General features: G+C 40.4%; 2 protein-coding genes and 1 long non-coding RNA gene across 5 annotated transcripts; 1 reads left to right on the top strand and 2 right to left on the bottom strand.

Moving 5' to 3' along the window:
• Positions 1–26: 26 nt before the first annotated feature.
• Positions 27–4341, bottom strand: eif3jb (eukaryotic translation initiation factor 3, subunit Jb). Its single transcript, XM_088371443.1, has 8 exons — positions 4105–4341; positions 3868–3953; positions 2626–2677; positions 2443–2543; positions 2263–2356; positions 1923–2087; positions 1750–1823; positions 27–1187 (listed from the first exon to the last, which is right to left on the bottom strand). The coding sequence occupies exons 1-8, from the start codon at positions 4115–4117 to the stop codon at positions 1059–1061; spliced, it is 714 nt and encodes a 237-aa protein (XP_088227569.1). The 5' UTR covers positions 4118–4341; the 3' UTR covers positions 27–1058.
• On the top strand, positions 3023–8920 carry LOC148400282 (uncharacterized). 3 transcript variants are annotated; one of them, XR_015857584.1, is made up of 4 exons: positions 3023–3136; positions 6754–6828; positions 7251–7539; positions 7718–8920. It is a non-coding gene; the product is annotated as an uncharacterized LOC148400282 (long non-coding RNA). The 3 variants fall into 3 exon arrangements; XR_015857585.1 differs by having other exon boundaries at positions 3027–3136; positions 6751–6828; positions 7176–7539; XR_015857583.1 differs by having other exon boundaries at positions 3027–3136; positions 6751–6828.
• strc1 (stereocilin 1) lies at positions 5241–20721 on the bottom strand. The gene is made up of 29 exons (XM_088371439.1): positions 20688–20721; positions 19622–20284; positions 19514–19538; positions 17941–19249; positions 17060–17860; positions 16535–16600; positions 16349–16459; positions 16099–16253; positions 15349–15535; positions 14703–14818; positions 13732–13861; positions 13448–13630; positions 13070–13108; positions 12801–12971; positions 12505–12645; positions 12165–12223; positions 11863–11998; positions 11674–11762; positions 11035–11170; positions 10762–10958; positions 10563–10656; positions 10136–10307; positions 9513–9688; positions 9245–9400; positions 8533–8675; positions 8314–8462; positions 7433–7530; positions 7146–7296; positions 5241–6869 (listed from the first exon to the last, which is right to left on the bottom strand). Exons 1-29 carry the CDS (start codon positions 20719–20721, stop codon positions 6766–6768), a joined length of 5991 nt encoding a protein of 1996 aa, XP_088227565.1. The 3' UTR covers positions 5241–6765.
• Positions 20722–20826: the final 105 nt, after the last annotated feature.

Below are 20826 nucleotides of genomic sequence, written 5' to 3' on the forward strand. Positions count from 1 at the left end.
GTTATTTTGGTGATTCCAGCAAGACATTTGTTTTGACCAGCGATTTATTAAATTAGATGATTAAAAAACACTGCAGCAGTCTGTCAACACAGTAGCCAATTACCCATGTAACATTGAAACTGGTCAAGAGCTAGAAAAAGGAGAAATAGCCCAGATGATAAGATACTGTGGGGGAGGACCCCTAAACCCCACACCATGTTCCTCATCACACTTGATACAAGCCTGCAGAAGTCGTAATTACATGTTATGCCATTTTGGCTGAGCCAACGCTTTCAAGGACTAGTATAGATCAACTTGGGAGAGCAAATTTCATTTGCACTGTACCAACAAGTAATAAATACTCTTGCCTGCAATTGTTTGAGAATATCCAGAGACGTGGCAAGACAATGGCTATCAGGTTTTTAAGCCCAAATTTACCTGTATATTTCATTAACCTTCCCTTCATTCTTTCAGCAAAGATAGTGTGCTTTCTGTAAATTTACATTCTCCACTTGTATGTCAGTTTCAGGCCCCCAGAATAAAACCTCTATAGTTCAAAGCATGAATAATGGGTTGAATAATTTGTATTTGGCAACCAGTTATAGATACTATATACTCATCTGGAAGAGAACCATCCTCAAGTGAGATCTAAAATATATACATGACATTCCGGTTTTAGAATTTGCATAGAACCTCCTGTTTCTATGTCACTACATGTATAACTGTAATACTGAGTCTGCTATTGGACAGTAGCAACATTCCATTGAAAATGAGCTCTGAAAACAGACAACAGCAGTTACATAGTATCCTCTCCCTTGAAGCAGGGTCACCCAACAGATAAAACTAAATTAATTGTGTGAGTCCAGGCTGTATGAAGAGAAAGAAAAGGCATTTCCATATGTGAGAACATAAAGAAAAAGTGAGACCGGATGCTTCCAGTACAGTCCCTGAAGTCACTGAAGCAAGATGAAGGGGGCAACACACAGTTCTGATCTTCCAGGATGGCACTGGACAGCATAAGGTAGAGCTGCAAAACCCGGGATTGGAAGGGGAACAGGACTATTGAATCGGAGCCTGTGTCACATGAAGTCCTCGTAGTCTTGAGCATAGCCGCCCTCAAAGCCGCCATAGTCCAGGTCATCTCGCATCTGTGCTTTCAAGCCACCACCAGGTACGACGCCTTTCTTCTTTTTTTTCCCTTTGTTTTGCTGCAACAAAAACAAGTTGAAGTCAATTATTGTCTCTCGTTGGAAGATTTGAGTACCTCGGACATATCTATCAGTGGCACATATCACGGGCCTTTCTCATAATGTAACATGGAACCTCCAAAACAGGCCATCATGGAAGTCTTGACATTTTTTACTTTAACCAAACATGAAAACATTTGGAACTGCCATCACCCAAGAAGACGAAATCTTAGTTTTAGCTTGTGCAAATTTAGCAGTACTATAGGCATGAAAATTTGACACTGAGATCATTCCCAACGGAAGCGTGTCCATGTTTAACAAATATTCGTGAACGAACAGAGGTTGCGATTCGACTGTTGAGACCTACACCACAATGATTTATTGAAAACATAGAAAAATAGTTATTCATGCCAGTAAATTTAATTGTTACTTGTTTAAGAAATTGGAACATAGTAAAGTGACTCGTGTTGTGGGGCTCGCTTGAGGGGGCACAAATGGTTTAACAGTGCCCCCTAGCAGTCACAGATCTGTATAATAATAAAACAAAAATTAAAAAAAAAGAGCAGTCGCAATTTTTTCTTACCTTTTCTTGTTTCTGTTTTTCACTAAGTAGAACTGAAAGGGAATTATTAACTTTTTTCAAATCCTCCACTTCCACTGCAAAAAACAACAAAAATGTGTTCCAAGTTAAATAGGTCTGAAAATCTGTTGATGGACAAGATTTTCAACATATTTCCACCTGAAACAAGGGCTTACATGAAATACAGAGCTCCCGAAACAATGAATCCAAGAAATTCGAATAATGCACGGATTTCTCAAACTGGGATATCTTTTCTTTCAGCAGTTTTTCAAACTCTGTGAATTCCTCTTTGGAAGATGGACACATTGCATCAATTCCAGCAACGGAAGAGCCGCCAACTCCTGAAAACAGAAACAGACCCACAGATGCAGTTGAAACAAATGATTTATATTCAAGCCATATTTGTAATTTTGTTGTTGAATGTATCTTCTGGCTGGTAATGTCAGAGCAAAGTATCAAAAATCGTCTCAGAGATAACAAAATGGGAGCTTGGAACGGGAAATACTTCAGGCTTACCGAAAGCATCCTTTGCTAACTCCAAGTCTGCATCTTCCTGAAGCTTCTGCACTTTTAACTTCTGTGCCAGTTGTTCTTCGGGGGTAAGTTCTTGCTAGAAAAACAGCGGGCACAAGATATCACTTCAGTGTTGTGTATAACAGTCATACACAAAAGCAAACAGAGAGGGAAAGAACTCACTTCCAATTCTTTTTCTTTTAACTCCTGCTGTTTTTTCTTTAAACGGTTTTCCCTTTCTTTGATCTTCTCACTCAATTTTTTCTTTTCGGAAACTTTTACCTCTGAAAACAGATATTCAAAAGAGTGATGAAAAATAGCGGGTGTCAGAACTGCCGAGGAATTTATATATATATATATGTATACCAGTCGTGTTCAGTTCTTTTTTCTCCTCCTCTTCTTCATCATCCCAGTTGTCCTGCAAAGAGAAAGAAAGTCAATTACCATCCTAAGAATTAGCAGGCTTCAAACTACGGCATTGAGCATATTAAAAGCAGTTGGAGTCAGTATCAACTACCAGCAAAATTGTTTAAGTCTTTAATTCCAAAATCACGCACAACCACATTAGGAAAACTTGGACAATCTAATTATTTGAAGTAAAAAGTATGATTGCCATGATTATTGAGAGTTTATTTGACCAGTACCAAAATATTACAAAATGAACAAGGTCTCAAAGTAAATTTTCACTCTTTCAAACATATTAGAAAATGCTTGTTTCGGCGTTACTAATTTTACTCCACTAGGGGAATGATTCTAGTAATAGAAGTTGGACGTGAAATCATCAGTTTCTTTCTTCAGGCACACATATGGCACAGAAAGATGAACAATTGAGGAGCCCCACAACGAGCAATTTCCCTGACACCATGGCAACATTCAGGTAAAAGCCACCTGCACAGTCGCAGCAACTCAAGCGCCACTTCCTAAAAATAAACGGGAAAGTTCTGGAGCTAACGTAAGATGTTGGATGAGTCATCAGAACTGATGATTTCATGTATCTTAACTGCTGCTGCTCGCGTTACCGAACTAGCACCGCACGATCCTTTCGTTCAGCAGTCTATACAAAAAGCACATGCTCAACATTATAGTTCATGACAACCAACTTTAGACATAGATATGTCCCTCCTTAAGACAACGTATTCGTTTATGCCCTGATAGCGTTGAAGTTACTCCGCATGATTTCAAGAGATAAACTGAAGCGAGGCTAGCCAGTATGATAGCAGGTCTGCTAGCCAACCGGATGGCCCAACAAGAGATTAGCTAGTTTGAATTATGTTAGATCAGGCCGAAAGACCGGGGTAACTATGACTAACTATAAAGATCTGCATTTTGCCATTCAGAACAGCTAGAGAGGTTGACAATATTTCTAATTGTGACGAGTAGCCAAGCACATAAGCGCATCGTTAGCTGCACTTGGCTTAAAACAGCAAGTCCCACATGTGGTAGCAGTCGGCTAACTTTAGCTTAACTGCGTGGGTAGCGATTGACTGTCACACTGAACCTGCGGTGAAAGGAGCCAGAATGGCCGGAGCGATAGTCCGATGGCACATTACACAGAGTGTTTGAAGCTCAACACAACGCTTTGGGGCGACCGCTGTCAAGTTCACCCACTTTGACATCGTCCTCTTCGTCTTCGCCTTCCCATTTGTCCAGTGGCGCCTTTTGATTCGGCTCTTGCGACTCGAAGGTTTCAGCGTCTGAAAAAATGACAGTAGAAAATGTGTAAGCGCCAGCCACATACGATTCGGGAGTTGGGTAACAAAGAAGCGATCGATGGGCTCGGTGTATCAAAGTGAATGACGAGTGAAAAATGGGGAGGTTGCTATCCGCTCCGAGTTAGTTCCTTACCCCAGTCCGCCATGTTGGCTGTGATGCTAAATGTTTGACAGGCAGGCAGGCCGGCTGCTCACTGCTGCAGCCCGCTGGTTACGTTCACTCCGCTCCCACTTTCTAACACGTCATCGAAATGAGCTCACTTGGTAATGTCGCCAGTCGCCACTTTCCAAGCGAGAGCCAAAATTCCAATCCTATTCATCACCGTCGCTTGTTTTCTGTCCTGTCTAAACGATAATGAAAGTAGATCACAGTTTCGTGTTACCCCAAAACAGACGAGACAGACTAGAGGACGTCAGAATAACGTCACACGTTGGTCGTACTTTTCTCATAAGTGTTTGTTTTATCTGTCAAAGAGAAGACAGTTTTTGTTCAACATTACTAAACCTTTAAAGTGGTTATTGCCCTCATAATTTACAATTTCCAACATTAATACTTGAGGACAACAGGAATATTGTTGGCAAACAGAATAACCTTTTCTTTATACCGAAAGCAGATGTCACCAACCCAGGTGATTTTTCTCTCCCAATTTTGACCAATAGATAGGGAATGGCTGAGAAATTAATGTACAAATATATTTTTCAAATAAAAAAGGGGCTTCGCTGGGTCGACAGGCTACACCACAGGTGTCAAACTCAAGGGCTGGGGCCAGATACGGCCCGCCACATCATTGTCAGTGGCCCGCAAAGACTAGTTGTGTATCTAATTCATGACTAAAATTGCTAATTGTCTTCACTTTAAAAAAAAAAAAAATCTTTTTAAAATATTTGCAAAGTTTCCACTAGTCTAATTTGAAAACGAGTTATTTGTCGGTCTGTTTTGTAGCTTATACTATACATAATATGAGGCGTTCATACATGTATTTGGCAGTCATAATGGCCCTCCGAAGGAAACTGTGACTACAATGCGGCCCATGACAAAAAATGAGCTTGACACACCTGGACTACACTAAACCCAGTGTAGCGCCGCCCCTGTACCAGCTTTTCTGATTATTGTTAGGGCCTGACAGTCCTAAACACTTCTAAAAGAACAAATTTAGTCAAATGACATTATAAATAGCTAATAGGTTATTATTCTTAATTAAAACACATTCATTCCCTAGTACGTATTTGTATGTCTTGGACTTTTTTTTTTCATGTGGGAGGTTAAAGGCGAGCCTGAGGTTTACTGGTATTGGATGAAGGTTCTGATGTTGATTTAGGTTACTGAACATGCTGACAATTTCTCAATAATCAGTGGTGATGCACAAGCCATATGTATTCACAAGAGACACATCTTTAAGGGACTGGTAGGAGTAAGACACAGTAGATAAAAGAGATGATAGAGATAAAAAAAATTAAATGTGAAGTTTAGTTTAGAACTCGCCTTTGTTTTCTATCCTTAAGTGCCCCTGAATAATCAAACCATCTATGCTAAAAGTAGAGTTTAATAAACCTGCTGTTCGAACCGATATTACTCGGGCACATCTAGTAGAACTGGCAAATGTGCAACTAGTTTATAATGTATATTCATTTATCCCATCTTATTTTACTTACTATAAGTCTGTTATGAAACAAATGGTGTTTGCCCCAGTCACACTTCCTTTCAATTGCAAACAGGGGCAACAAGGTTGTAATGAATTTGGACACTAACCTGCCACCAAAAATAAAACAATGCATTGATTTCAATTGAATTTTTATATTTAATTCAGTTTCAGCACATTATAGGAGTGTATAGATATTGTTTTAAACTTTAACGTAACATAAACATGGTATTGCATATAGTTCCCCAAAATAAAATTTTTGTCTGTAATGCTACATAAAATCTACAAGTTCTTGAATGTCTTTATTCATTGCTTTTTTTGTCTGTAATTCTTCATGAAATCTACAAGTTCTTGAATGCCTTTATTAGTTGCTTTTAAGAGTGTCGTTTCCCTGAGTAGACACAGTACAAAACATGACAGTCTTATTATTTGAAAGAAAATCAGAATGTTTTGTAGATTGATAATGATTTACGAATAAATACATTTAAAAACGACTGCATGGCATACACCTGGAATGATTTAAAATGAATTATTAGTGCTACTCAAACCTTACTGATATGTAGTAAGACACAAATGAACAAAATTGGTCTCTTTAAACAATGCAATTCAATGTCAGATATAAAACACATTACGCTATCGTTTGGTAAATTACTACAGTACTAATGATTTGTTCTTGAATACTTGAATACCTGTAACAAACCTATTCATGTTGATGGACTAAGCATACTTGTGCATTTAGCAGTTATACTTTTAGAAGTTTAAAGATACAAGCGGTAAGGTTTTGAATAATTTACATTCTACACAAAGACCTGATGGATCAGTATTAGAAAATCTTACTACCATGGGAGATATTGGAAGACATTTCTAACAACATTCAGTCTCTACTGGGCTTAAAGCGGGGCTAAAGAAATAATTTATTGATATATTTTAGAATATCAAAATAAAGGGCTTGTTACTGTTTTTTTTTTTCTTTCTTTTTTTAATTTTTTTTTCCTTGCCCTTCTGGGTATTAACATCAGGCCATGTCGTTAATTTTTGTCGCTCATGGGTATGTGAAGCCCTTTGAGACGTTTCTGTGGTGAAGGTTTATATAAATACATTTGAATTGACTTTGGTTGTGTGGGTGCCTCCTGATCCAGCAGGGAATAGCAATGTCACGAAGCAGAGAATGTCAACTCAGGCTGGACCATCAGTGCCATCAGCAGGCCCAGGATCAGGTACAGAGAGCTGGGACTCAGCGTCAGTCCCTGTGACCTCCCTAAAGGAGTACATTCAAATCATTGCAAATATTCACCTGTTAAATATCTTTGCATATTACTGAACATCTACTTTAATAGAGTGCCTAAACTTGATCAATGTGTTCCATTAATTGTCCAGCGATATTCCAGTATTGCACATCTTTTTAAGCAAACAGAAACATTGAATTCATGCACTGAAACTCATGAAACTCTGAATTATTATGGGTAATAGGGCATGATGACACACAGAAACGTACGAAAAAGTAGAACTAATACAGATGTGAGAGTGTCTTCACCTCTAAAGTCCACATGCCTGTCCTCCCAAGGCGTCAGCACCATAAAGAGAGCAGTTCTCTGAACATCTGACAGAGCCATGATTTGCTCCTCTGTTACTGCCGCAGCTTGCTCATGAGAGAACATACTGATCTGCCGCTGATGGAACACAACCTGCACGTGGTACACCGTGAGGACAACAAAACAGAAGATGGCGGGAAAAAGAAAAAAAAAAAACTTGGTGAAGACAGAACAGATAAAGACCTTGAGGTTAAAAGATAAATTTTGATTAAAAAATAAGTCAACTTACAGCAAACTTATCAGGTGGTATCATTGAGATAGCCATCGGTGTGATTCCTTCTATCTGCTCTTTCACCAAGGCCGACATGGCTATATCTTCGAGACCAGCTGTGAAAAGTAAGTGGAAACAAAGATTTAACTTCTTCACTGTCAGCCATTTTAGAGCATTTTGACATTTTCAAGAGCACAGGATACAGTGTTGTATGTTGATTTCATACACACCAAATGAAACAATAGACTCCCTCTTCTCTCCCTCAGAAAAAAAATGACAGTCTTTTTCTGTTCTTTCTTCAAGGTATACTGTTTGATAGATACTGTTTGTCCCAGTGGACTCACAAACAGTCCTGATGTCAGATCCAAAATGGAGAAATTTTAAATTCATAATGGTTGTTCGTCTCGGTGCCTTGCGATTAGCTGGCAACCAGTTGTGTGTCCCCTGCCTGCTGCCCGATGACGGCTGGGATTGGGTCTAGCACACCCGCAGCTCCCGTGGGGACAAACGGGACAGATGATAGATGGATTGTGGAGCAGTATCAGATGCTCGCTCACCCGCCCTCGTTGAAAATAGGAAATGAAGAACGATGTCTCTAAAGTGACAAATTTCTTTATAACACAGCAATTGGGTCCATCTGTGGTTTTGATGTATTTTTTTAAATGATGATGATAATGTATTATTTTTGATCAAATGTATTTTAAGAAAAACTGACAACCTATGACCCTAATGATGATAATGGTCGTTATTTATAAACATAATTACAAACCAGCAATATAATGATAATCCATTTCAGTAAGTTACTCAAGTAGAGCAAACACAGTTTGCTATAGAGTAATGAAAAATTTGGAATTAAGAGACAAATTGTTTAAGAGACACAGGAGGTGAATGCTCTATACCCGCCAAAACTCCAATTTCAATGAAGACCTCCATATCCCATGAACTGATGGGTCCAAAAGCCAGACTGTGGGTCAGCAGGCCTACCAGTGCTGACAGCTGTTCTTCTGAGCAGGACAGTTTGAGCTGACCCAGCCAGAGCACTGCCTTGCTGAAACCACCAGGGGGAGACACAGTCAATAAGTGATCTTGAAAATAATATAATATGTTTATTTGCTTACCTAAACTCAACAGCATTGAAAGAGCTAATTTCTGTTACTTTAGCTCCACACACCATGTAACCAATTGCCACCAGTGTGCTGGAGTCAAGTTGGCTGGGGTTCAGCTTGGTGGAGTTCAATGTTGTTGTGAACAATGCAATCAGCTAGGAAGAAAGAAAGCGTCATCACTCTTCTAACCATTTAAAATACAAATGTAAGGGATTTGCGTAAAGCCAACCAACACAGTTGCGATGATAAAGGTCAAGAGACATTGTGGCAAACCGAATAGTTTTCCTATTGCTGTAAAGGATGCTAAATTGGCTTGGAATGACAACTGAAAAATACACGACTTGTATGTGTTATTCACTTTTAGACTGAGAATCTTTGAACACCTGAAACTGGTGATTTTTAGGCCAACACAGGACCACACAATTGCAACAAATCATTCTTGAATAAAATTATTTATATTTTGTTACTTCCTACTCCTCCATTTGAAATAAATGTATTTTCTTACTTTATAAACACTGTAGAATACTATTTATTATTGTACCTTGTCTCTCAGTGATGGGGGGGGGGGGGGGGGTGAATAAGTCCATCCAGACTCAGTCTAGCTGGATGAATTTTTATCAAGGGCCACTTTGAACTTGCGGCTTCCCTTGGAAGGCCGTTATGACAGTGGCACCAATTATATCCGTTCATCCATCTACTGAAGTAAATGCATTCAAGCAATTACCTGTTTCTTGCTCCACTCACTGATGCCGCCCAAAGCAGCGATGCTGCTCTTTTCCGTCAGTCGGAGCATACGGATCTCCTCTGGTGACATTTCCAGGGTCAGTCGGCCCATCTGACTGATGACGGACTGGGAGAAGTTAGAAACTGGGCCAAACATCTTCATTCCATTTTATTTGGACAGCAAAAACAGACAGAATGCCAAACAACAGTTTTACTGCCCATTGCCGTGTACGAGATAAAACAAAAACGAAACAACATGGGATTCTTACTTGTTTGACTTTTTCGAAGAGTTGGCTGCGTTGATAAGATGCAAGGAGGGCATCATGGCCAATCAGCTCCAGACAGTTTGTGAAGGCTGATGGCGACATGCTTGTCAGGCTGCTAGTGGTCCAAGCAAAAGGAGCTGTTGTCCGCAATATCTCACAGGTGGGAACCATAGGAGCCGCTGCACAGAAAATAAAAATGCCAGATGTGATGGATGGATGTAATGCATAATCTATAGAACAATGTGTAGAATGATTTCATTTTTCAATGTTCATTCATTTGAAAAAAAACATGAAAAAGAAATTCTATTACATAAATGTACATTTTTTTATATTTTATTGTATGTCTATTAATCGTCAATTATATCACATAAGTCACGGCTCACATAAGTCACAGCTTTTTTGCTGAAGAAATTACTTTTAAGTTTGTATAATATAGACTCTTTGGGGCACTGTGGTGCTTGTGCTTAAAAAATTAATGCGGTTTGAATGTAAGTGGTTGCAATCTATTAGTTCACCACTGGATGACACTAAAATCGACATATCGTCCCTTTAACTAAGGTGCATTCAATTACAGTAAGTACATTGTTTTAAAATACGACAGGTTAGAGAACCAAACTGATGCTTACGTGACAGTGGATGTATCTTTAGGAAACCTAGAAAGAACTGAAGAACAAATTGCTGCTTTTCAGCAAACCGCCACTTCTCACTCTCATCTAAACAGTGACGACCCACGACCCCACGTTCCCACTGACGCTGGCTCATGAACAGCTTCTCAATACGGCCAACAGTCATCAAACCCTGTTGCAAGACAAAGATCAACATGGTGACGCACGGATGGTTTAAAGAATACCACCTGATCCTGACACCTCCTGGTCTAAAATTACAGGCTCTCTTTGTGTGATGGGTACTATCAAGTAACAATCTAAACACCTCACTGTGGATTTTAGACCTGATACAAGAATTGTGTTTCATGCAATTTCATTGAAGACCAAAGAGCTCTACTATTTTTTATAATTTTCTTTAACTGTCTATTATTTACAGCATTAAACTCACCAAAGAAATCTTCTGCAGTTGGTCTTGAGGAAGGAAAAATAGAAACCGGTCTATCTGACTGAGTGTAGTCTGATTCCAGGTCTCCATCGCAGGGCTGTGGGGGAAAAATAGACATATCACACTGCTCTGTAAACAGCCCGTCGTCCTGTAAATAACATTAAAAACTCCTTGATTGACTTGAATTCAATCTTGTTTATACCCAAAGACAGCATCTTCCAGCAGCATGCGTGCCATGATGTCCATCTTGCTGCTTCTGTAGCACAAGGTCTGGAGAAAATTTAGATTGTCCACAAAGAATGTGCGATCCAGCTGGACAAAAATCTCATCAGAAACAAACGTGGCCATAATGTCTAGAGAGCGGAACTCCTCCTCTGTGTACATTCCTGTGTACATGCCCTGTGAACACAATGAAATAAACACATAAGTGACCTGACTTTGTAATTTGAAAGAATCTACCTGGGAATGTACTAACCAACTTCTGCAGCATCCTATCCACAAGAAGCAACTGTGCTGTTTTTGACATTGTGAAAAATGGAACAGGGTCTTCAATAATCATTTTCCGCAAAGTGTCCATCATATTTGAAGAAAACTTTTTAATGGTGCTAACCCTGCAGAGAAACGACACAACTTAATATCTTTAGTTGTTGAATGACTTGAATGATGGGTTTTTTTTTTTCCCCTTGTCATGATACATCAGTGAATTTATCCATTCCGTTTTCGCCAGGGTCACAACTAAATGGAGTGTATCTCATCTGACTTTGACAAAGAGGCTGGCTACACGCTGGACTGGTCCACAGACAATCACAGGGCACATAGACAAAAGTAATCATAGTATATTCACACCTATGGACATCAAGAATCTTCAATCTAGCAGTAATATTTCTGGAACGTAAATTTAACTAGTTCTGCAACTTTGATAGAAAAAATATTTTAGGTATATTTACACATGGAAATCCAATTCAATACATGTGGGTACCTTCTTTTCGAGTAAAAATATTGCTCATGATTTCGAGTGTATACAACACTGACTCTGTCATGTTGTTTGTTGAAGCAATCAAAATATAGAAACTTATGATGCACTGCAGTTCAACAATTTTAGGTTCCCACTTACGGCATGGCCAGGGCAATCTCCACCCCCAAATCTTCAAGCAGCTCAGAAAAGAACTCAAATTGATAGAGCTCCTTAATCACACACCTTTTCTGCATAAGGGAGGAAACAGTCATTAAAGTGTATTCTCGATTGCATGAGGTCAGAAAACAGACGAGCCAAATTTCTTTGCAATTTTTCACAAGGTTTTACCAGTGAGGTGTGCAGAGGACTGGGCTGCTTTCTGAGGAGGGCCAAAATTTCCCTCACTGCTGCAGGTGATGTATCTGCCCTGATGTACCTCTTCAAGGCTTGGCAGCTCACGCCCTGTCCGAGCATCCCAAGACTCCTGATCATGTAAATGTCACAAACACACAAATATGATCTGTGAGTCTGAAAAATCCCAACACACTGGTCAAGATAACACAGCAATGAACTATTATACAATACAGTGTTATACACAGACAGTATAAGATGGTGTTCAAATGTAATTCTATTTTTTAAAATATACTTACAAAAAATCACTGTGAAGATTTGACTTTGAATTCAGCTCCGATTTCAGTATCGCTTTAGCCTAGGGAAAAAATATGAAAACATTTTATGGTGTGTTAGGTAATTGTGGCTACTTGCAATGACTTTCCATCATCACTCACTGTGATGAAAAACAATGAAAATTGGACTTTGTTGTTTCAGAGCAAGTCGATTTACAGCAACAGTGACATTACTTTGCAATTTATTAATTTAGTAACTATTGGACACACAATAGCTGATTTTGACAAATCTACTCGGGGCGTTATTAATATGGCCACATTTACTACGTCAAGCAATGCTGAAAGGAGTTGAGCTGTGTGAAACCTGCTGTGTGTTCCATGGTTTAGTGGATGCGCTGGAGATGTTGTTCATTAGTGGGCGAGCTCTGGGCAGTACACTAAGAAGTGGAGTGCAACAAAGCAGTGGCTCGACATCGTCCAACCAGTCGATCACCTCTGGAAAGCCCTGGTCAGAATAAAGGTAAAGCATAAAATGATGGATCCTGGTAACCTGTGCTGCAAAGTTGGCAAGGTCTGGCATAACAAAAGAAAAGAAAACTGCAGCAGTAGCCCGTCGTAAAGACTTTGGAACCAGAAGCTCACGGATATGTCTCATTTTACCCATAATTTGGTGGCAATGGCATTTGCTTGTGGTGGAGTGAGGCCTGCCGAGTGTTGCGCCATATCAGGTAGTGATGACAGCAGCCTGTCAGATGTCAGCATCAATAACGTCTCCGTCTTTACTCCCACGGCAATAGAGCCGAGATCCTGGAGGCGGCCTGGAGCGCTCAGCTTGACAGGGTAAGAGAGCATGGAGGTCAGGACAAAAGCACTGCAGCGCAAATTTTGCTAAGAAGTTTCATTTTGAGAAGACAAAAAAAAAAACTTACTGTGTCAATAGTTGACAGCTTGTCAACAATTATGGAAGCCTGCAATACATACAAAATGAAACATCAATAAAAAGTGAACATCTAGAGGTCTCAAAATATGCTACAACAAAATACTGTAGTGACTCGAGTTTTTTTACAACGGCAAAATTAAAAAAAAAAAAATTCTATTACACACAGGAAAACAAGAAAACCAATTGGTTTATCTTATCAGTAGTGTTTAAGTGCGCAAAGGTTTTGGGTGTAGAATAATTACATATTCTGCAAATGAGGCCAAAACAGCATCTGTGAGGCTGAGACAAGAGAACCAAGCCTCTTGAGGTCCAAGAACTGACATGCGCCTCATCCTGTAAAATCTCGACATTGTGTGCACCTCTTTACCTGTGCAGGAGTGAAAGACACTGCTTTGAGGCCAGGAAGTGCTTCAAGTAGCTGCGACGGGGAGAGGCCCTGCAGGAAAGTCGCTCCCAGGGAGGGCAGAAGGTGTGCAATGTCTGCCAGTCTTTTTGAACTGAGTGAGGATGGGCTCTTTAACTCAGTGCTGTTCAGTAACAGACTGGAGGTCTGCAAGGAGGACATGTGAAGGTCATTTCATTTCAAGAATGAAATCACGTTAATGAAACAAAATAATGAAGGCGGCTCAAATCCATGCGGCTGTTCCTTACGAAGTGACTCGGTAGGATGCGTCCGTCATGTGTGCAGTTCATGATGACATCCCAGATTACTCTGAAAGCCTGACTGCCTTGGTATGCCAGGAGGTCACTTGGCTCTGCTAGGCATGAGAGACTGCCCAGCCTAAAATCACAGACACAGTCAACAGCCCAATTGTGCTGGAGAATGTTCATATGAATACTTATTGGTTTGTGCAGTTGGTCGCCAATAAAAACCTCAAATGCAAGAATAAATATATTGTTAAATTAATGCCTTTCTTAAAATGTCGAGCATAATTGAACATGCCAATCTTGGTCGAAGAGTTTTGAATGAAGCTGTCCTTCAGGTGATGGATGGATGGATGGATGGATGGATGGGTGGATGGGTGGATGGGTGGATGGGTGGATGGGTGGATGGGTGGATGGATGGATGGATGGATGGATGGATGGATGGATGGATGGATGGATGGATGGATGGATGGATGGGTGGATGGGTGGATGGGTGGATGGGTGGATGGGTGGGTGGATGGATGGGTGGGTGGGTGGGATGGATGGATGGATGGATGGATGGATGGATGGATGGATGGATGGATGGATGGATGGATGGATGGATGGATGGATGGATGGATGGATGGATGGATGGATGGATGGATGGATGGATGGATGGATGGGTGGGGTGGATGGATGGATGGATGGATGGATGGATGGATGGATGGATGGATGGATGGATGGATGGATGGATGGATGGATGGATGGATGGATGGATGGATGGATGGATGGATGGATGGATGGATGGATGGATGGATGGATGGATGGATGGATGGACGGATGGATAATTAGATGCAAATAATATACCTCTTTAAGTGTTTGGTGAGTTTACAGTACACCACACGAAACATTTAAAATAAAACCCAACACAAAAGCAAGGTGTAGAAGTCATGGTTGATACACAAAATGTTGCAGTGGACTCTGCAGGATTGCCTGACCTGATGAAGTCGTGAGCAGTCAAGTTTTTGTAGGTGCCAATGATGCTCTGTGACACAAATTCCTGCTTCAAGGAAGTTAGGCTGTTTCTTTGCAATACATCCAGTCCATCCAATAACTACAGACAAACATAATGAAATAAAAATTAGAAACCACAGTTGTGCTTAACAGAGGACAATCCTTCACCAAGATAAATTCACAAGAAAATTAATGACATCTTTTGTTTTGTTTTAATGGTTACGTACTACATACCCATGTCCCACCACAAGGGTATGCATTTTGTCATAGGCTTGAAGCATTATTTGTGATAAACTTGAGGATAATTTCTGCAATGTAAACAACGGAACTACGGACAATTTAGAGTCTTACATTTTTCTTACACCCAACATTTTCAGGGGATTGGAGAAGAAGCTGGAGTACTGGGTGAAAACCCACACAAGCAGAGGGCGAACAAGAACATACAACTGCAACTTATATTTTGAAGTATACAGTATTCTAATGTGATGATATATTTAGAAATAAACTGCAAGCTCAATCAAGGGGAACACAAGGGTTGTGTAGTCTGTGACAGGTAAGTCTAGCCTGAGACAAATCCAAGTGACAGCATCAGGTTTCCCAGTGTGGTGTCGCAGATCAGAGGACTGTTACCTGAGCAGGTGAGAGGTGTTGGAAGTTGTGGAAGGGCAGGTAAGTTATCACATTTCCAGTGTCCCTGATGAGTGACTGATGAGCAGCGGTGATGTTGGAGGGTGGCAAAATTTTACTGTACCACAATCCAAAAGCTCGCTGCTGATCCGCAGACATATGGCCCAAGTTGTTGTTTATTGTTTCCCTCCTGTGAAAAAAAAAAAAACATATCAATGTGTACAACTATGAGACAGAAGTAGTTAAATTATTTTTTGGGGTGCATTCAGGTAAAAATCTGAAATTCTGAGCATCAAAATTCATCAACAACAACTACATCAACAAATAGGTGTAAACTGATATATATATATATATATATATATATATATATATATATATATATATATATATATATATATATATATATATATATTTTATCTTTGACTGACATTGTTAGACGAGTATAAATAACAATGTTGTGATTTACAGTTATGTCGAATAGTACAGATTCATGTGATAATATTTTAATATTGATATTTTGTTTATTTAGCTACATGGGGCAACTACAACCACAATAAAAAAAGATATTAATTGACATTACCAAAACAGATTTGAGGATTATCATCATTGCAAAACGCAAATACATTATAGCCTACATATGCCCCATGTATACGTAGGATCTCATCTGAACGTGCCTGTGCGCCGCTTACTGATGATTGGTGACGAACGTGACTGTGTTTACTAAATACAATAAGTAAACATTGCATCTCTTACACATTAGGGTTATTTTGCAGAGAGGGCAAACTGTAGATGTCAGTAGGACTGGCTGCCTTCAAAAGGGGAGCCAGCTCCGAAAACAGATTTACATCCTTTGCCAGATGGCTCTTGAATAGCACAGATGCCAGGGTGGACACGTAGTTATCTGTCAGCTGGGGTAACACAAGTAATGCCAGTTGTAAGTCGACAGAAGTGGGACATCATTTGTACTGATGAAACCAAGGAAGAAGGGGAACAATATAATCACCTTCAGTGTATGCTTATTTCTTGTATAGTATTGGAGGATCAGCCTGATGGTTGTGAAGTGCAAATCACTAAGCACTAACTTTAAGCTGGCCAATGGTATGTTGAAGTATTCCTACAAACACAAAAAGTAAGAAATATATATTTTAAAAAAAAGGAACAAATCATTCAAGATGTAGCTAGTACGTACCTTAATAATGAGATATTCATGACTGGTTCCATCCCGGGCCGTCTGCATCAAGTTAGTCAGTATTGTCTGTAAATAATCACAGCAAGAATTTTTTTGGGGTGATCTCACATATCATACTGTAAACCTAAAAGGTCAATGTGCTTCAATTTACATTGGCTTACTGTGTGAATGCTGTGTTTTTGTCACAAAAAGTTATTGTTTGTGACAAAGACAAAATTAAGTTGTAAAATGACACATTCATTTTGTAAAGAAAGAAAGAAAGAAAGAAAGAAAGAAAGAAAGAAAGAAAGAAAGAAAGAAAGAAAGAAAGAAAGAAAGAAAGAAAGAAAGAAAGAAAGAAAGAAAGAAAGAAAGAAAGAAAGAAAGAAAGAAAGAAAGAAAGAAAGAAAGAAAATCCAAATGAAATTGGGAAAAGCAACTCGAATCAAATCAAGGCTTGAGTGAGTTGTTACATCCTTGAAATTAACCTGTTAAGGGAATGGATAATCTTAATATACCTCAAATATGAAAGTGTATCCACCTTACCCCAAAACACTGCAGCAAGACCCTCTTTTTTTCAAAGTTGTTCTCCCCTTCAAGATAACGAACGACAGAGTCCAAGACGCTAATTCGGATGTTCTTGATGACATGGAGAGAAGTGTTCTGAATCTCTTCTATTGCTAGCAAGACCACAACAGAAGTGCTAACAGCTTGTTCCAACACCGCAGCTACAGATGGAGTCAGTAGATGCCCCATCCTGGATCTCAGACTGTCGGCCAAGCAGTGTATAATCAATCGCATGACCGTGTCCTGGCTTGCCCCTGGCTGGCAGACTGCGGTGACATTAACAGGACAGGTCCAATTGAAATGCTTCAATAATTCTTTGGCCAGACAAAGTTCCTCGGAGGTTTTGTTACTTATGGTCGTGTGGTTGGTGTATGTGGAGCACATGGCGCTCACCCACATGCTCGAGGGCTCATGTTCCAGCAGGAAGAGAAGGGCATGATTAGAGCAGATAGAAGAGACAAAGTGGAACTGATCATGCTCCCAGCAGAGGGTCAAAAGCACAGCATCTGGGAGGGCTACGCTCCAGGTGGTATACTGGCACTCCTCCGCAGGGTCGAATCCTGTTCCATCACTGTCTCCCTCCCCATCTTCACCTTGATTTGAATGGTTGGCACAATACTTAATCAACCAAGTGTTGTCTTGGTTAGTCATCAGGTTCTGAAGGACTGTCTCATCGGAGCAGACTTTGGAGGTGAAGTTTTTTGGGTCCCTTTCAGCGCAGAGAGCCAACTCAGTCATGTCAACAATGATCGGGTGAGTCCATTCGGAATACTTGCACACCTGAAGAATACAAAAGAAAAATTGTATCCGCTCATTGTAGTCCTACTGATTGAACGGATTGAGACAAATAAAATACACACCTGTGGTACACACTCTATATCCTCTGTTTCCTTGTCTGCGCACACAGTATTCAGCCATTTATTGTTGGGGTCCTGTAAGAGCTTTTCAAATAAAGTCACTTCACAGCAGACTTTCTTCTGAAAAGCAAGCTGGTCATACTGCCAACACAGTCCGACCACTGAATCATCCACCTGTCGATCCTTCCACGATTGGTAGTCGCACCAGTCCGAAATACGAACAGGTTGAGGAGCCATCGTGGGTGGAAAAATCAAAGCGGTGCTGCAATGATCCTCAAGCCAGGCATTGTCCTGATTACTTAAAAGGCGATTTAGGAAGGTTCTATTGGCGCAAACCTTCTCTGCAAAATCCATGGGCTCATTGCGTATGCACTGTGCCAAGACATCTGTTGTAATTTGCATGACATCTTCCCACTTGGAGTATTGACATGATAGCGGATCTGGGCCGCGAAATGGTGGTGGAAGTGACACAGTTGTGCAGATTGGCATGAACCTTGCATTTTCTGGATTGGAGAATAACAACATGAAGAAGCCAGTATGCTCACATATGAGTTTTGTAAGTCTTGGACTGTCTAGGCTAATACAGAACTCCAGCAAATTTGGCTGTACCGAAACCGTAGGTTGATCAATCCACTGCTGGTAGACACAAAACTGATCCACCAGGTAGCCGTGGTCTGCTGTGGAATTTGCACAGTAGCCATACAACCAACTGTTCATCTGGTCTGAGAGCAACTTCCTCAAGAGTAAGGCATCATTGCACACATGCTTCACAAACTCCTCCTGTTCGTTGTCGCTGCACAGAGATACAAGGACGCCATCCACCACCTGGTTTTCTAACCAGCTGGTATAGTTACACACGAGCTGCTGGAGGTTGGGGGCATTTCTGGCTTGTCGGGGAGGTGTGAGCGAGACGAGTGGGCTGCACTCAGATGACCTGCCGAGGAACGGGGACACCAGTGCTTGAATGACATAGCACGTATTGCTCCATAGCAGTTCGATCTGCCGGGTGTTGAGCAAACTGAGCGCCTGGCACAAGGAGAGCACGAATGTAGACGCTTGTTCTCTAGATCCATAGAGAATTTCACCACAAAGTGTATCGTTGAGCTCAGAAAATGTTTGCCGATCACATCGAAGCAGTATGTCATGACTATTATCAATGGCTGCCTCTGGGAGACCGCGTTCGAAGGAGGAAGAATTCTGACATTCTGGACCAGGATATGTGCACCCGGTCTGTTCTGGAGTCAGGAGGTTCTCCAGAAGGATATCAATAAATGAGTTGGTGAAGTACCAGCTCACGTTGTGGGTCATTCCCCTAAAAGAGACAGATTCAACAAATTCATTCGATCCAACAGCATACCATTGGTATGAGCTCTATTCTGGGAAATACGTGTTTGACTCTTGGACTGCTAATATATGAAAAAAGAAAAAAAAATCTTAAAATGCTGAAGAAAATTTCAATGCACACAAACTAAAAAGTGTTTTGTCAAATGTTCTCTCCATATTACATCTATATTTTGATTGTGTGTGTTTGTGTCAGCTGTATGTAGATTTTAGGGAAAATGCACTCATCACTTACCACATTATGAGTTGTTTGAGATCTCCTGAAGTCATGGAAAACAATGAAAAGGGATTAGCGATACATTTCATCAGAGAAAATATTGCTGAATTCAGACTGACATGTTACCTTGTTCGCAGCTTTCTCTTTCATTTACAGATGGAATTCTTACTCCCAACTGCAATGCTATTTTCACATAGTCCATCGGTACTTGGATTAACATCGCCATGATATTAGAGGTGTAAATAACAGCAGCATCCACCACACCACTTAATGCACTTATCAAAGTTGCAGACAGTGGCAAACTTTTAAAAATGCTTAAAAATGTCTGCTGGAAGCTGCTCCATGTTGTAGCAGCTGATTCTCCCGTCCTGAGATAGCCGCTCACCGTACTATGATCTGCATCTTCTGCATCACTCGGGGAAGAACATGTCTGCGATCTCAGAGATGATAAGAGTATCAGCAACGGTTTACCCAACTCCAAAGAAACTGACTTTGTGAGCTCTGCTTTCACTCCACAATCTTGTCTCTCGGATAAAATGCAAACTAAAGTTTTTGGAAGGTCATCCATGAGCCCTTCTCTTAGCAGTGGTTGGAAGATAGAATAGACATCCATCAAAACATGTGGATTGAAATCTGTGGAGGAAGTCTCTGTATTTGCGTTTTCTCCAGAAAAGTAATGAATCTGATTGATAAGTCTTTGGATGTCTGTTTCTGAACTAGTGGTCTGGCTCATTTTTCGTTGTACTAGTTGCGGTTGTGGACTCACTCGATTGGCATCACTTATGATCCCTGTGAAAAGATAAGGAAACACTCGTGTCAACTAAATTGATTGGGAACTCATGACTGATTTATTTCAGATGACACCACAAAAATGGAAGTCAAAGTTATAGTTGCATATAGAATGGAAATGTGTGAGGCACCTAGCACGGAATCACACTGTGTACTGTTCCCAATATTTTAGTTACCTTATACATGTGAGTCACAATTTTATATAGTTTTCATGATGCAGTTCAGTTCTAATCAAGTAGTGAAAATGACCCATTTAGTAACTTACAAATGCAATAAAGCTTAAGTCATATGCAGTTCAGAACCACACATATTAATATGCGAGACTTTAACCCATACGACTGACACTGAATTGTGAAGCCATTTTTTCCCATCAATCGTACACGGCAAGAACGTTTGTACTTACCTAATAGGATGTACACCGGGAAAGTAGCCCACATTGTTTGGGATTAACCAGCGACCCCCGACTCCACAAAAGACACTGAAAAGAACGTACTCAATTCCCGCTGCCGAATAATGAATGTTTATACAGTAACTATTCCGTC

Source organism: Syngnathus floridae, chromosome 3 (genome assembly GCF_059516105.1).
Source record: "Syngnathus floridae isolate MCC-2025c chromosome 3, RoL_Sflo_1.0, whole genome shotgun sequence".
NCBI lineage: Eukaryota > Metazoa > Chordata > Actinopteri > Syngnathiformes > Syngnathidae > Syngnathus > Syngnathus floridae.